Raw genomic sequence first — 16,760 nt, forward strand, 5'->3', positions numbered from 1 at the left:
GAATAAAAAAAAGTAAGAAAATGATAAAATGATAATAAAATAAAAAGATAATAGGGGTGGAGATGTTTGTGAAGATGACCCTCGACTAATGAAAATGGGCATAGGGGTTGGTGGACTAACGAAGGTGGTATGGAGGTTTAGAGGCAAGATTGACAATGGCAGGGGGTTTCATGGTTGTGCCATGATCTTGCTTTAATTGAACCTTGAAAGTTGCTAACTTCTCATGCATTTCTTCAAAGGAAATTGCAGTCTTTGGCCTTAATGTTGGAATTTTTATATGTGGACTTATATAATCAATTTGATAATGTTATAAATCAATGTTAATTTAATTTTTGCATTGTGATCCATAATAGGGTTGGACACATTATTGCTTGATTTCTATGAGCTCACCCTAATTCACTTGACTGGCTCATTAAGTCAAGTGGTCCAAACTGTGTATGTGTGATATGTAATATATATATATATATATATATATATATAATGTCATAAATTAGTGTTAATTTAATTTTTGCATTGTGGTCTATAATAGGGTTGGACACATTATTGCTTGATTTCTATGAGCTCACCCTAATTCACTTGACTGACTCATTAAGTCAAGTGGTCCAAACTGTGTATGTGTGATATGTAATATATATATATATATATATATATATATATATATATATATATATATATATATATATATATATATATATATATATAATGCCATAAATCAGTGTTAATTTAATTTTTGCATTGTGGTCCATAATAGGGTTGGACACATTATTGCTTGATTTCTATGAGCTCACCCTAATTCACTTGACTGGCTCATTAAGTCAAGTGGTCTAAACTGTGTATGTGTGATATGTAATATATATATATATATATATATATATATATATATATATATATATATATGTTGTTGTTCTATCCTGTTTTGTTTTTCTCTTGGGGCTAAGAAGAGCACGTATTGCACGAACTCTTTAGAGCACACATTAACTGTTTTGGGTGTAGAAAGGAAAGAGCCAATTGAACCCGGGGTTTCTCTCCATCACGAAATGATCGTATCCTTGAACACCAGAAGAGCACAGGAATGACTTTCCATGGGATTAATCAAGGTCAGCTTTTCTTAATTCCCAATTTTTATTGTATGCTTTAATGTCCACATGAGATCCTGTTTATGGATTAATTTTTCAACACTCAATGGCATGAGAAATGGGGAAGTATTCTTCACCAAGGCCATGAAGAATTTTGAGCATAAGCTCATTAACATCATAAGCAACTTTCATGAGGAGTTCATCATTACAACACTTGGCTTATTGCATGTAATCGGTGATGGTTTTAACACTTTTGGACCCTTGAGGGTCATGATATGACCACAAGATGGTTTTGCATAGGTGTTGTAGAGGGTGGTCCATGCAACTTGAGAAGTGGTGGTAGTGGTAATGAAAGGAAAGAGGTGGGAGAGAAAAAGCCAATGATGACATTAAGAATGAGTTGATCTTGGCAGGTCCAAAGGGAATGTGTCAAATTTAGGATAATACCTGCTTCTGTGGTGATTGATTCGAGGGGATAGGGGTAAGTGTTATTAACTAAGCCAATGAGCAAGGTATTAAACTGCAATCACCAAGCAAAGTAGTCGATTTGAGTTAGTTTATGGGGTGCTTGGATAGTAATGTTAATGGTGTTGAGAGGGGAAGAAGGTGTTCTTGTATTAAAACCATGGCTAGTTGTGGAGCAAAGGTGGCAGAGGCATATGTGATAGAGAGTGCAACCATGAGATGGATAAAGAAGAAGATAATAAATAAATAAGGTAGGGTTGTAAGAGCTAGGAAAGCTTTGATACTATATAAAGAATAATGAGGGATAAGAAAGAGTTTGAATTGTTGAGGCCTCGTATCTCAGCAATCCACGTAGTTGCCAAAATGGATAAATATACGATCTCAACGAATACAAATTCCTGATTCAGCTGTTCCTGCAAAAGGCGTCCGGACAGGGCGTCCGGACAGGGTGTCCGGACACACCCTCCGATGGTTTTGTCAGCCATGGAAAGAGAGATAAAAGCAGATGGCACAGTTGGCCTTTTACTAGGTATTGAGAAGCTTACCCCCTTCTTTGTGCGAAGGTTCATATATATATACCATTTAGAAACTCTCTCTCCTCCATAAATGATGGAAGGCTTTTTGGTTTACCATGATTGCTGCTAGGTGGTGGCAGGGACATCCTCATCCTACGAACGGCTGTCAGAGATCGTGGGAAGTGACTAGCTGTCACTTCTGTCTTTCCACTCTGCAGGTATCGGAATATGATTTGTGACAGGATGTCAGAATGACGTAGTGAGGCACGCTTAGTTTGGCCAGTGATCCGGATGAACATATCCGGGTGGAATATGAAAGGTCGCCGGATGAGTGATGGCGGTGGTCCGGATAGGAAAGCGCGCCACGTGTACTCTTGGGGAAATCTGGATGTGGATACTCCGGGTAGGATCACGTGCCACGTGTCGTCAGGGGACGTGTGCCACGTGTCATCAGGGATGGGTCCCTACATGAATGACTTATTCATGTTCTCATTTCATTGATGTATGTATATACACTATCAACCAAATTCTGTTTCTTAACATACCAAGATGACATATACATGATTTTAGGAGTATATTAAAAAAATAAAATTAAAAAGGAATATCAAGAAGGTAGATTAGATTGTTTCCTCATTCGTAGGAGACTCTTCAACAATTCCTAGATCAAATCCAATTCAATAAAGTAGATCGTAGGCGTTATAGATCTCGTATACTTAAATATCTTCCATCTGATCTCTCCTTTCATGGATTTTTGACACAAGAGAAGGATAGACTTCTTTAGGGGGAAGATAAGGTTTTCTTTATGGGATGTGAAAGACAAGGATGCAAAAGTGAAGTCTTAAACTCCCAAGGGGTTTTATATAGACTTTTTTATAGACTTAAGTGACTTGATCAAAACTTAAGCTTGAGTTACTTGATCTAACCTAATTGGAGACTTCAATTAATTAATTAACTCAATCTAGAAAGACTATTCATAAGATCCATTATAACCTTTTATTTTTTTACCAAAATATCCTTATGAACACTTATGAATTACAAACCCAAAATAACCGAGTTTAATATGAAAGCTAATATAATATTACTTTTCATAAAAACTCTATTCTTACTCATAAAAAACTATTTCGACCTCACTTAGAGTAGCTTTTTCGAAAGTAACCTTTTATTTTTTGGCTTCAACTAGAAGCAAAAGTGGCTCCAAAGAAAAAGCCAAAACTATAGTTTTAAAAGAGAAGTATAGATATTGTTAAAAATGTAATGAATATGAAATAGCTTTGTTACATGTCATAAATGGATTCAATGTTAAAAAACATTTTCTTGGTTTTCATATTAAGGTTTTTTTTTTTTTTTTTAAATAGAAAACCTTGCTAATAAAATTAATCAACAAAAGCTCTTAGATTTGTTTGTGACAACTTTTTATTGTTTACTTTTTAACTAGAAGTTGAAGTTCAATCAATGTCATAAATTATAATGTTTAAATTAAAAAATTAAATATAAAATAGTTTTATGTATAAGTTAAAATATAGTCTTTATAATAAGTAATAATTTTTATTTTCATATTAAGTGTTTTTAATTATAAGCTCTTTTAATAAAATTTGACCGCGTTTAAGATAATATTTATTGTTAGTGTTATCTACCTGAAAATTCTATCTTTCAAGTATTAAAAATGTTAAAAATGCTTCCTAAAATCACTTTTAAACGCACTCTAATTGTGCTTCTTGGAAAATGAGGTATTCTAACTCTACTATGCATAAAATTAATAGAAAACCCTATACCACAAACAAATGAAATTGATGTAATTTTGTGTTTTGTCGAGATACTTGTATAACTCTAAATTATATTTAAATATCTAATAAATTATTCGTCTAAAACTCCATATGTCTAATTAATGTTTTTTGTTAGAATCGGCCAAAAATTAATTAAAACAATTCCGTGTGGTCGACAGATGAAATTGATCTGTCTTTTATATGATATGTTTGAATATGTTTAATTTGTTTACATGTTTGTCATACGAATTTTGTTGATTAATTTAACAAAAAAGTGTATTCAATATTTGAACATAATTTTAAAATTTTCATTATCTAAAAAAATGAGTTTAAATTCAGATTAAAAAAATGTAAAATTTATTCTCAAAATTTACTCAAATGTTTGTTGAAGAGTTATATCCAAATATTGTTAAAATTATTTGAAGCATATCTGTAAATTTACATGGGAAAGGCTGTTGAAGCGTGAAAGAGGATCCAACCAGGATTGTGAAATTTCCATGTGATTTGGCATTTTTCTTCGCAAGAAGTACTGTCAACAAAGGAAAGTCAGTCTCTTCATTGGAGTGGACTGGCAGGTAGGAGAAAATTAACCTTTCTCTTAACGACCCCATCATCCCCATGAAACCAAGGCAGCAAGAACAAGAAAAACAAACCCAAGAAAAGAAGGGGAAAAAAAAAACCTCCAACAGGCGATAGAAAGAGAGAGAATCACACAAATCTGGGGTTTGATGCAGTGAGCATATTCCCATAAATGAACATGGTCCTCAATGGCATCACCTCCACCACCACTACCAGTGCCATCCATGGCTGCTTCACTTTTCAATAGCAGCAACTTCAAAGGGGTTCTTCTTGCTGTTGTCTCCAGTGCTTTCATTGGATCCAGCTTCATAATCAAGAAGAAGGGTCTCAAGAAGGCTGGTGCCTCTGGCCCTCGTGCTAGTGAGTCTAATTTGGAAATACCCACTTCAGAAAATCTGGGTTTTTGACTAGCCCTAATTGAATTTGTTGTTGTTTTTGGTGTTTTGGTAGGTGTTGGAGGATATGGGTACCTGTTGGAGCCACTTTGGTGGATGGGCATGATTACTAGTAAGTTTTAAGGTTTAGGTTTTTAATTTCTTCCATTTTCCATCACTTTCTCACTAGCCAAACAGAGCATATTTGATTTAGTGACAGGATTAGTTTTGGATTTTGTTCGGTTTAGAAAAGGTGGTATTGGGAAGTGTTTTGATTTGATGTCTTGTTGAATACTGTATTTGAGTTTTGATAAACTGCTGAAAATTTGAAGATTCAGGATTTTAGTTTCTCTTTTTTTCTCCCTAAATTCTCTCACCAGCCAAACACAGCAATTACAATGCCATTCTTTTGAGAAAATCGTGGTTGTTTTTGGTGGGCGGGCAGGGTCGCTAAGAAGTTGCTGTGTTTTGAGTTTTAATGACTTGCTGAAAATTCTGAGGTTTAAGATTTTAGTTCATTTCTTTTCCTTTACTTTCTCATAGCCGTTTACAGCAATTTTGATGGTATTCTTTTAAGAATAAATCTGGGTTGTTTTTGGTGGATGGTCTTGGTGTAAGTTACTGCATCTGAATTTTGATTAATTGCTGAAAATTTTGAGGATAAAGATTGTAGTTTTTTTTTTCTTTTGCTTGACTTTATCGCTAGCCAAACACATCAATTTTGATGCTATTCTTTTGAGAACAAATCTGGTTTCATTTTTGGTGGATGGGCATGTTACTAGTGAGTTATTGTATCAGAATTTTGATAAAGTGCTGAAAAATCCGAGATTCAACATATTTGTTTCTTTTCTTTTCCTTAACTTCTATTACCTAAGTAGAGCAATTTTCATTACTTTTTCTACAGAAATAATCCTGGGTTTTATTGGTTTTGGACAAGACATAATTGGGAAATGATGATTTGATGTTTTGTTTTTTTAGAAAATTGCCAGTGACTGACGCAGAAATGGTCAATTGCCACTCCTGCATTCAGAACTTCATTGTGTTCATTTTTATAACTGTTGAAAATTTTGAGATTAAAGTGTTAATGTCTTTTCTATTCCTTGAATCTCTCCCTAGCCAAATAGAGTAAATTTGATTCTATTGTTTTGAAGAAACAACTCTTTTTTTTTTTTGTTGTTATTTTACTGAAGGCAGGATTGGGAAGCATCGATTTGATTTTCTTTTTCCTTCTCTTTATTTTTGGGTGAAAATTGACAGTGATTGTTGGAGAAATAGCCAATTTTGTAGCTTATGTTTTTGCCCCTGCTACGCTTGTAACGCCTCTTGGTGCATTGAGCATTATTGTTAGGTAAATTTATTTCTTGATGATTTTTCTTTTCTTTTTTCTTTATTCTAAAAGTTTCTAACAGGATGTGTGTACTATGTATGCCAATGGATAGTGCTGTTTTAGCGCACTTTTTGTTGAATGAGAAACTACAGAAAATGGGGATGCTGGGGTGTCTTCTATGCATAGTGGGATCTGTAGTGATTGTGCTCCATGCATCTGATGAGAGTTCCCTGACCTCAGTAGAAGAAATTTGGGAATTAGCTATCCAACCAGGTATGCTGATGAGATTTTTTATTCCATTTATTCTTAACATCATTCTATACCTCTTGATTGGCTTGATGTGTTTTTGTATCCAGCTTTTCTATTATATACAGCCTCCGCAATAGCTGTATCACTTGTACTCATCTTGTATTGTGCGCCCCGGTATGGCCAAACCAATATCTTGGTTTATATTGGCATATGCTCTATAATTGGATCATTGACAGTAAGTAATCATGGTTTTGTGGCTAACTTATTTCCAAAATTTCTTGCTTTTCTATTTTTGGGCTCTGTCTTGTCACTGTATATGTGAGCTTATGACATTTTAATCCTTAAGTAACACATGATTTAGCTTGCTGATTCTAATCGAGCTTCTCCCCTTATGCAGGTAATGAGTATAAAAGCTGTTGGCATTGCCATAGAACTCACTTTGGAGGGTACAAATCAGTTTAAGTACTTCCAAGCATGGGTCTTTTTAATGGTTTCAGTTACCTGTATCATGACCCAATTAAATTATTTGAACATGGTTAGTATTTTTATCCCTTTGAGTTGCACATTGTTGCATATGTTGTATACATTCTTGTCTCATACTTGTTTGGTATAGTTATTTTGCTGCTTTTGTTAGGTTTTTCTTTTTTTAATCATCCATTGTATTTTGGAAGGACTTCTCATCCTTTGCTTGTACTTAAATTCATATCAATGAATAGTTTGTTTTTGACAAATACATAAATAAATAAAATAAAAAATCCATCCAACCTCTAAATAAAACAATTAATGGAGTTATAGATCCGATGGAGATTTCTCTGAGGTTGTTTCAATGCAGAATGTGGTGTCTTTTTTTGCTTAATGTTACCAAGATAGTGTGGAGAGTTCAGAGATCTTCATTAGGTGCAGCTTCATAACCATATGTATGAATATATTTTACAGCATCTTCCAGTAGCATCCTATCTCATTAATTATACCTGTAAACAAGAGTTTATTGTTTTCTTCTTGTTTCTTCTATTTCCCACCATCAGAATTCCTTTGAGATGCAAGGAAACATTGAAAGACATATCCACTCAAGTCAAGGGGACAGTTTTCATGGTTGTCTTGAGCTCTGCGATTAGTGTTTTTCTTTTTCTGGGAATCTTTGGACAGATCTGTATTTGCGGAAGCTGGTGAAATATGCTTTATTATCTGCATTCTGCTGGTCCAACATTTTTATGCAATAGAGCTTGATAATTCCCTTTCCATGACATGCTAGCTTGGAGGGTTTGATTTGTTGCTCCTCCTTTTTCTTCGCCTTTCATGTTTGCCCTTAACAATAAATCAAAGACCATGTGATGAGGATGAATCTCTAAGATATACATCAAGAAAGGGAATTTGTATTAGTTACAATTAGAGTTGGATTAGTAGTAGTTGGAATTAAATTAAGATTAATATTAGTTGGAATTAAATTAGAGTTAGTATTACTTGGAATTAAATTAGGATTAATATTAGTTGGAATTAAATTAGGATTAGTATTAATTGGAATTAAATTAGGATTAGTATTTGTTGGAGTCATATTAGGATTAGCTAATTAGGTTATAAGATAATTAGAATTAGAGTCATAATAGGTTATTAGAATTCTAGTAGACTTTGGTTTTCTTAGAAAAACCTATAATTAAGACTAATCAAGGTAAATCAAAGTAATGAATTGATTGATGTTAATAATATTATGTTTTATTTTTTTATTTTTTCAAGTGTTGCAATCCTCAATGGTGAGACTTCATTAATTTTCTTATAGGTGAGACGTTATTGATTTTCTTCTAGATGAGAACTCTTAGAAGGCCTTAGTGGAACTCTTAGAAGGCCTTAGTGAGACTCTAAGGTTTCCATCTCTTCTTCGTTGTATCTTCTTTCTCTCTATTATTTATTTATTTATTTTTATTTCTCTACCATAAACTCTATTCCTTGTTCCTCTCCTCACACCCTAAAAATAAAAACCCTAACCCACCTATTTGAATGTCGGCAACCATTCTAAGGTTGACCTACATTAGTTTTGGTATTAGAGTGAAAGTTCTTAGCTTGAAAGCGTATGCAATTGAGGAGTGGAGCAACATATGTAACCATGATTGAAGGCTACAATCTTTTTATGCAACCATAGGTGAACATAGCAAGGCTAAACAAAGAGGAGGATTGGCGATGTACTAGCATCTTTCAAACTCATGTTGCTTGCCAAGGGAGACTATATACTTTGATTATTGATGGAGGTAGTTGTTCCAATCTAGCTTTAGAGGTGCTTATTGAGAAACTTAATCTAAAGACAGAAGAGCATCTAAATCCTTATCAAATAGCATGGGTAAATGAAACATCTATTTTGGTGAGTTCTGGTTGTCTAGTAACAGTTAATTTCAGTAATAATTTTGAGTTATCAGCATGGTGTGATGTTTTACCGATGAAAGTTGCTCTTATTGTGATTGGAAGACTTGACTTTTTGATGAGAGGGTCTAACATGATGGATGTGAGAACACTTACATGCTTGTGCACAATGGGTGTGAGAAGATCCTTCGTCCAATAAAGGAAATTCTATCATTTAAGCAACTAGAGGAAAAATTAGCATCCTTGAAACCAGAAGAGCTATCAAATACTCCCATTAAGAAGCAATTCGAAGTTACTAGTAAGGAGGAAGAAATTGTCAATGATGAATCTGAATACAAGAGGCGATGAAACTAATTCTAGAGCAATCTTTAGGAGAGCTAAAAGAAGTTGTTAAAACTTTAGAAGAATCGATGCTTGAATTTCCAAGGCAAAACATTATCATTGTTGGTAGCAAACATGAAGAATCTGCTGAAATTTCTTTTGAATATAGGGAATTTAAGAATCTTATTATTCCATAAGACAATTTACAAGAAAAGTGTGGGAAACCCATATGCTTGTTGATGATATATGATTATTTTGAGAACTATCAACTTGTTTTACAACACTAGAAAGTTTATCAAAGTTTGGTATTTATCTTGCATGAAATTGAACAAGTCCAAGAAATCTTGAGATTTGGTCTTATCATGGTAAATAGTCGATGAAGAAAGAAATGGTGGAAAGCATTGCTTGAAATTTCAATTGACTGTGGAAAATCACTAAAATTTGAGGTCAAGTTTTTTTCAAGTTGGGGGAAATTGATGAGGATGAACCTCTAAGATATACATCAAGAAAGGGAATTAGTATTAGTTACAATTAGAGTTGGATTAGTATTACTTGGAATTAAATTAGAATTAATATTAGTTGAAATTAAATTAGAGTTAATATTAATTGGAATTAAATTAGGATTAGTATTAGTATTAGTTGAAGTCAAATTAGGGTTAACTAGTTAGGTTGTAAAATAATTAGAATTACAGTCATAATAGGTTATTAGAATCCTAATAGACTTTGGTTTTTTATAGAAGCCTATAAATAAGGCTAATCAATGTAAATCAAAGTAATGAATTAATTGATATATATATATATATATATATATATATATATATATATATATATATAGATATATATAAAAAATTTTATTACAAGTATTGCAATCCTCAATAGTGAGACTTCATTGATTTTCTTCTAAGTGAGATTCCTATAAAGCCTTAGTGAGCCTTTAAGGTTTACATCTCTTTGTTGTGTCTTCTTTCTCTCTATTATTTTTAAAATTTTATTTTTCTCTACCATAAACTCTATACCTTGTTCCTCTTCTTACACCCTAAAAATAAAAGCCTTAGCCCACCTATTTGAGTGTAGGCAACCATCCTAGGGTTGTCCTACATCACCATGTGCCATTTTTTTTACCTAATAATATTATAGAAGTTGAAGACATAAAAACTAAATGATGGTGCTAATTCAACTGAGGGAATGATATTTGATAATGGTTGAATGTGTTTTTGGACCTTGGGACCTAGTTAATACTTGCAAAAGTATCAACATAGATTTCAGTAAGGAAGATGCTCTTGGAAATCACAATAAAGAGTTTATGGGTGAAGGGCTGGATCACTATATATGTTCTCCATATATGGGTTTACATTACCATATCTTTATAGATTCATGTCTCAAGTAGTTCATTTCATCGGGTAAACTTAAATCTAAGCAAAAAAAAAATGATTTAAGAAGTAATTTTGTTCTTTATTTTTTTCTTTTCTAGATTTTGCAATATTATCTACTTTGCAACAACTTTGCTATGAAATGGTGTGAGTCATCTTGGTTCATGTTGAATTTTGCCAAACCGGCACAATTTATTGGTCAAGCTTCATCCAATATAGACAGATTTCCTTGTTATTTTCATAAACAGAAAATTCTATGTTTCTGTTTTCGATTCTATTTTATTTCAGTCCTGTTTATTCTATGTTGACCTTGTTGCCTCTAGGTATTAATGTTTTGGTTATATTGCCTGTTTAGCATCTTCATGGTTAATATTTGTGGCATGGACATGCTAGCTAGCATAGGAGTGGGTTCCAACATGCATAGGGCACAAACATGACTTCAACATATGGCAGGCATATGTTGGGCATGCTCCATGGAGATCAGTGTTGAAAAAATTTGATTTTTTGACCATGGAAGTGAGCCAAACACATTGGGAACATGGCAGGGTACAGGGAAGAGGGCATTTCAAAAAAGAAGAAAGTGCTTGTATGAATGTGAGAGAGGAGGCTTGGAGAACATGCTTTTAGGAAAGAAATCTAGCAACTTCTCAATTTTTTTTTTTTTTCTATTCAAATCTCGTCAGCTGCTGAGAAAATTTTTATACCTTCTATAATTTCTTATCCTTTTCAATAAATCATGCCTTTAGTCCTCATCCTCCTATTCTTTTAATCTGATCTTGGATTCTTATTTGTGTTGGTTGGTATGAGGGTTGGGGGTAGAGGGTGTTGGTCTTGTGGTTTGATCAAAACCCCTAACACCTTATTTGCTCTATTTCTAACCACTAGGCAACAATTTGGAATTGTTACTAGTCTATGTAGTCATGGGCTACACAGGAGGTCAAGTGTTTGTTTTGGTTGATTTTGTGGATTCTTCCTTCCTAGCTTTCAAATTAAGGCTATCCTGGGATTGTTTCCTGGGTTCCTTCATTAAAAATGGTGCCCTTTTCCCGTAGAATTATTTCTTATTTCTTTACCTATGCATAGTACCTCATCTCTAATATTACATTACCTATGATTATTACCTTTATTTTAATTAAATATTGTAAAAATTTAGTATAAGAAGTAATTAAATATAGCACACCGATGTGCTCACGCATCCATATATTCATGAGTCATCACTGTGCCCATGTCCAATTTCTTTAGGATTTTCTGTAGCCATGTGTTTATACCTTGTCATATAATGTCCATGTTATGTATAGGAACCCTATGCCATTTTGTTTTCCTTCATCAATTATTCACATAAAAATGTGTCTCCAAATGCTTATACTGAACTAAGTGCCCCAAGAAAGAATGATTTACTTCACATATGTAGCAAAGAGGCATCATGGAGATAAAGTTGATACATAGAAAATAGAGAATACTGGCAATAAAGGAAGATTTTTTCTGAAGATGGAATACGTCATTGATTCCCTTGGCCTCCTTTTCTAGAAATTTTTCATGATTTACTTTACATGTGAAATGAATGGTTACCTTGAGAGACCTTGCAAACAGTTTCTTTGTGCCTACATGAGTTCTTCCCTTTGCAAACAGTTTCTTGTAATTTGCAAGAAAAATAGCTGCAATTGAAGAATCTTCTGTGTTTTTTTTGGGAAGAGAAATTGTTGCTGAAACTTAACTATGTCAAAAGTTCATCACTTCAGAATACAAGAATCCTTTGTCCATATTAGCATAAAATTTATTTCTGTTGGTTTATCTGGGAAGTTCTTAATAGTTTCAGCTGTGCTTCATTTACAAGTAGAAAACTGATTCTTCTGCCTTACAGGACATTAACTTGGTGTAGGGTCAGGCAAGGATCTAGAGTGTTTTCCATCATAGAGATGTTAAAGGAAGGTATCTGCATATAGTTTAGATGTGTGGGCTAGTTGTTGGCATGTCAGATTTTTAGACACAGTCCTAGAGTCCAGTGTAGATGATAATTGCTTTTATCATTGGCTCAAGTGGCTACTTGTTGGGTGGGGATAGGGGATGGGTATTCCAAGTTCAATTCCAGACAAATTTTCATAGCATGGAAATGGTATATTTGTAGCTTTGTACAAGAGAGCTTAACTAGATTAAATGGTATTCCATAATAGGAATCTGCGAGGATATCACTAACATGGTACAATAATAGCAATAATCCTTGTTCATTCATAGATGAAATCATTTGATGCTACTGTTTTTTGTGTTCATTTTAGGTCCATAGTATTTGCTGATTTTTTTAGATGTTATCACTTTTTTCTTTTTCAGTCTTACATTTAATTTTATCTAATTATAGATTGACTAATGTGTAGATTTATCTGATGGCTGAATTTGGTTTGTTTCCAGGCACTGGATACTTTCAACACGGCCGTTGTTTCTCCCATCTACTATGCCCTGTTCACATCATTTACTATTTTAGCCAGTGTGATTATGTTTAAGGTACTCTATCATGCACACATACATGCACATACACACGCAGGGAAAAAGAGAGTATGAACTGTTTCCCCTTTTGTTGTAATGTCAAATCACTTCAGTGAAACTTTAATTGGCTTTGCTTTATTTCTAGGATTGGTCTGGTCTAAGTGCAAGCAGCATAGTCTCAGAGCTTTGTGGCTTCATCACTGTTTTATCTGGGACTGCCATATTGCACAGTACCAGAGAGCCAGATCCACCATTTATTACAGGTACATTTCTTGTGCATATATTGGTCTTTTGCATGGATATTTCTTGCAAGGTGTAGCGACCAGTGTGCCAAAATACCATAAGAAATAATAGTTACTTAATGAGCAACGTTTATGCCTCATGATCACACAAATTAGGAAGCGTGCATGTGCCTTTGCATGCACATGTGTGCACACACACATTAATATAAGAAAATTTATTACAACCATGGCAAGAATCGGAAAAATTATTAAACATCAATGTTTGTCATGCAGAGTACAAACGTACAATGATGTAGAAGTGAGTTCTTGTCAAGGAAATATCATCCTTCTCTCAAGAAGCTTTTGTTTTGAAAAAGTGGCTCGATGTATCAGTCTAAGTCAAGAGATAGATTGTATGATATCACCCTTGAATGGATTAAAAATATAATGGATTATTTATTAATAATCGATGAAGGAGTAGATTAATAAAAATTTGAAGTTACAGTTGGACTTTCATACATTCATACTCTAGGGCATGTTATGACAAACTGAAGAAATTGCTAAATTCAAGTTAAAACATAAAAAAATATAAGAAATTTGTTTAGAGTGGAGAACGATGAGTTAATGGAACATAGTGAAAGAAAGTAGAAAATAATAGAATCAATGGTTTCACAGTAGAAAATGGACTCAGAGTGAAGGAAGAGAAATTGTGAAATGGTCCTCACCTGAGACAAAGGCCTAGATCCTCTAGGAACAGAAGGGAAAAATTAGTAATCAGTTTATATATTAGTGGGACGAAATTGATTGAGAAAGTCCCTAAGTAAATTTGAAACAAAGTAAAACTAAATAAAATAAATATCAAACCATTGATTTTAAGTCTATTTTGATTGCTGGGTATTGGATATCAGATAAGAAAAGTAATTGGAAAGTACAATTCTGATTCTGATGTTTGGATGCAAACAAAATGGGTGGAACTAGAATGGTAATTGTCACAGGGAAAACTGGACTGTATGAGCAGGTAGTTCATCATTATCTTAGTAGGAGTTATGGCTGTCAGTTGTAGCACCTCTAGTGGTCAGAACATGTTTGTTAGAATTCCTTTCTTTCTCATGCATTGATTGAAGGAGAACACCTTCTACCAGGCTGTGAGATACCAACATCAAGTGTAACGTGATTTTTTTAATGACATGCTATACAAAGGAATTGGGTGGCATTGAAAATGGAACTAGGATCATCAATCAGAAATCGGGTTCCTGGACACATGCAGCTAGCCGAGTTCAGTTTGGTTGGTGTTTCTTGCCTAATCCTGAGTTTGGCTTAGTTTGGGTTCCGCTTTGCTCAATCTGGAGCTTTGATTATAAGGATCCAGGGGACTAGTGTGAGCCCCTTCATACCCTCAGAGGGTATCACCCCAACCATGGTCCTTGGGAATATGCAACTACTATAATGCTTAACTGGGAGATAATGAGTCCTTGCTTTGCTTTCTGGGTCCAGAAAATTCCCCAATGACTCCATGTAGGTACCAGTCCCTTCGCCGAAGATGTGAAGCTGAGGATTGAAAGGAAGTAGTGGGAGGTGTTAGATAGATACCACTGCCTACCTTTCCAAAACCTGCTCTCCTGTGATACTCAGATATTGTTTAGGAAAAATCCGGTTTTATATTGTTGTGCACATATATTGATCATATCATGTATCTTGGATTGATCAATTTGGTAGATGCCTGCTGAAGTCAAATTGACCAGAACATCTAACCAGAGAAAGAAGTTGGTTACTGAAACCTGCCTTCTAGGTCGTGTCGGAAGATGGCTATTGATAACCTGCTGTCTAGGTTCATGTGCCTAATAATACCATACCTTCCATGGCTCTTGAATCACATTTGTCTCTTGTTATGTGCCTTCAAACAATGTCTCCCCATCATCACATGAATGATACACATCTCTATGGTGGAGATACACTAGTTTCCTGAAAAATGGTGGGGTTATCTTGTGGATAGCTGTAGTAAAACCTTTAACCAAACTCACAAATATTTTTTTTTTTTGATAGGAAACGATAACGGAATATATTGATAAAAAGAAGATACAATTAGAAGGATGAGAAATCCTCCCACCAAAGAAAAACAAGACTACACCAAACTCACAAATATAAAGAGACTGTAGTCAAACTTAAATAGTTTGGATAACTTTTTGTGGAGTTTCATATAAAAAGTTAAAGAAAAAAACCATAATATTTAGTATGACAACAGTGGTTATGGTCAAGCCTCCTGAGTTATGTTCTAAGTTATATAGTTCTCTAACAATAACATAGGGTGGTTTCCTTAACTTCATAAATAATATTTTCTATGAGACAGCAGCATTTTCCTATGCAATACTATTTCCTTATTGAAATTGCCCTTCATGGCTTTAAGTTTCTAACTCATTAGATTGAATGCTCTAGAAACTAGTTTACACTTACCCTATTACTCCATACATGCAGATTTATACACACCTCTTTCTCCAAAAGTATCATGGCACATTCAAGGAAATGGGGAAATTTGGAAGCAGAAGGATGAAGATGGCCCCGATTTTGTCGCCATTCTCCGGCAGGACTACTTCAAATAGATGAAACATGCCTGAGGCACACCAGGAAACTGCTACCCCACCAAATGCTCCTGGAACTTGTTTACGTTGGAGCCATTACCTTGGGCATAACCCAGTACAGCATGAGAATCCATATGCACTTGTGCAGGCGGGAAAACCATGTTTTTTTTTTTTTTCCCCTTTTATTTTGTGGTGTGAACTTATCTGAGTGAATTTATGCAGAAGAAGTCCTCTAGCTTTTAGGTCTAGGGACTAGTTTGTTGTTCATTATATTTTTTTTCCCCTGAAACTTGGTGGAATATTTCATTGCTTTGTACAAAAAGGAAAGTCCAGTTTCTGGTTTGTGGAGTTTGAAGGAGCTAACCCCATGTAGTTTTTACCTTTTATTTGAATATGAAGAGATTTTGATCACTTTGTTTTTATTCTTCTTCTTCTTCTTATTGTGTGCAGAAGTTATTAATGATTTTTGTTATATATATATATATATTATTTTATTTTATTTTTTTTCTGCATCTCATGACAAATCAAATAAGACGGTGAGATTCTTGCTTTTGTTTTTTGTTTTGTTTTTTTCCCTTTCATACTTCTTAGTTCTTGAAGGTTATGTTCGGTAGTTTTTGAAAACTATTCTACGATGTTTTGTAAAATGAAAATCTATTTCAGAACCTGAAATGTTTTAAACCCATTTTTAATATTTTTGAATATATTTTAAAAATAATTTTTTTATTTAGAGTTTTATTTTAAATTATTATACATGCTTTTATAATTATTTTTTTTACAATAACTCTTATAAAACAATAGAAAATAATTAAAATATATTTTTTGAAAACACCCCATTTTTTGTTCTTAAAGATAGAAAACAGAAAATGGTTAATAGTTATTAAACGTGTTTTCTTATTTTTTTTACTTGCCAAATAAACTCCTAATTTAAAAAAGCAAATATTTTTAAGGCTAAAAATATTTCTTAAAATCTATGTCAAACCAACTTTTAAATAAGTTGAGCTTGATCTCGATCATATCCTACTAGTAATTTGATGGAAATAAAAAATAAAGTATTATCTCTCCATTTCCTATCAACTTCATCCAAGCCCTACGGA

The 16,760-nt window shown here is 33.7% G+C and overlaps 1 protein-coding gene across 2 annotated transcripts; it reads left to right on the forward strand.

Moving 5' to 3' along the window:
* The first annotated feature begins 4,338 nt into the window (after positions 1-4,338).
* On the forward strand, positions 4,339-16,085 carry LOC117918930 (probable magnesium transporter NIPA6). 2 transcript variants are annotated; one of them, XM_034835906.1, is made up of 9 exons: positions 4,341-4,758; positions 4,849-4,905; positions 6,030-6,120; positions 6,212-6,372; positions 6,456-6,583; positions 6,746-6,883; positions 12,792-12,884; positions 13,012-13,129; positions 15,560-16,085. In XM_034835906.1, the coding sequence occupies exons 1-9, from the start codon at positions 4,587-4,589 to the stop codon at positions 15,682-15,684; spliced, it is 1,083 nt and encodes a 360-aa protein (XP_034691797.1). In that variant the 5' UTR covers positions 4,341-4,586; the 3' UTR covers positions 15,685-16,085. The 2 variants fall into 2 exon arrangements, with proteins under 2 accessions (XP_034691798.1, XP_034691797.1); XM_034835907.1 differs by lacking the exon at positions 6,030-6,120 and having other exon boundaries at positions 4,339-4,758; positions 6,172-6,372.
* The last annotated feature ends 675 nt before the right edge of the window (positions 16,086-16,760 follow it).

Source organism: Vitis riparia, chromosome 7 (assembly GCF_004353265.1).
Source record: "Vitis riparia cultivar Riparia Gloire de Montpellier isolate 1030 chromosome 7, EGFV_Vit.rip_1.0, whole genome shotgun sequence".
NCBI lineage: Eukaryota > Viridiplantae > Streptophyta > Magnoliopsida > Vitales > Vitaceae > Vitis > Vitis riparia.

Bases quoted from the DNA above. Each gene is read 5' to 3' on its own strand.
- LOC117918930 (XM_034835906.1), top strand. From the start codon at position 4,587: ATGGCATCACCTCCACCACCACTACCAGTGCCATCCATGGCTGCTTCA. The intron at 6,121-6,211 runs GTAAATTTATTT...GCCAATGGATAG, and splicing joins GCATTGAGCATTATTGTTAG to TGCTGTTTTAGCGCACTTTT. The intron at 12,885-13,011 runs GTACTCTATCAT...CTTTATTTCTAG, and splicing joins CCAGTGTGATTATGTTTAAG to GATTGGTCTGGTCTAAGTGC.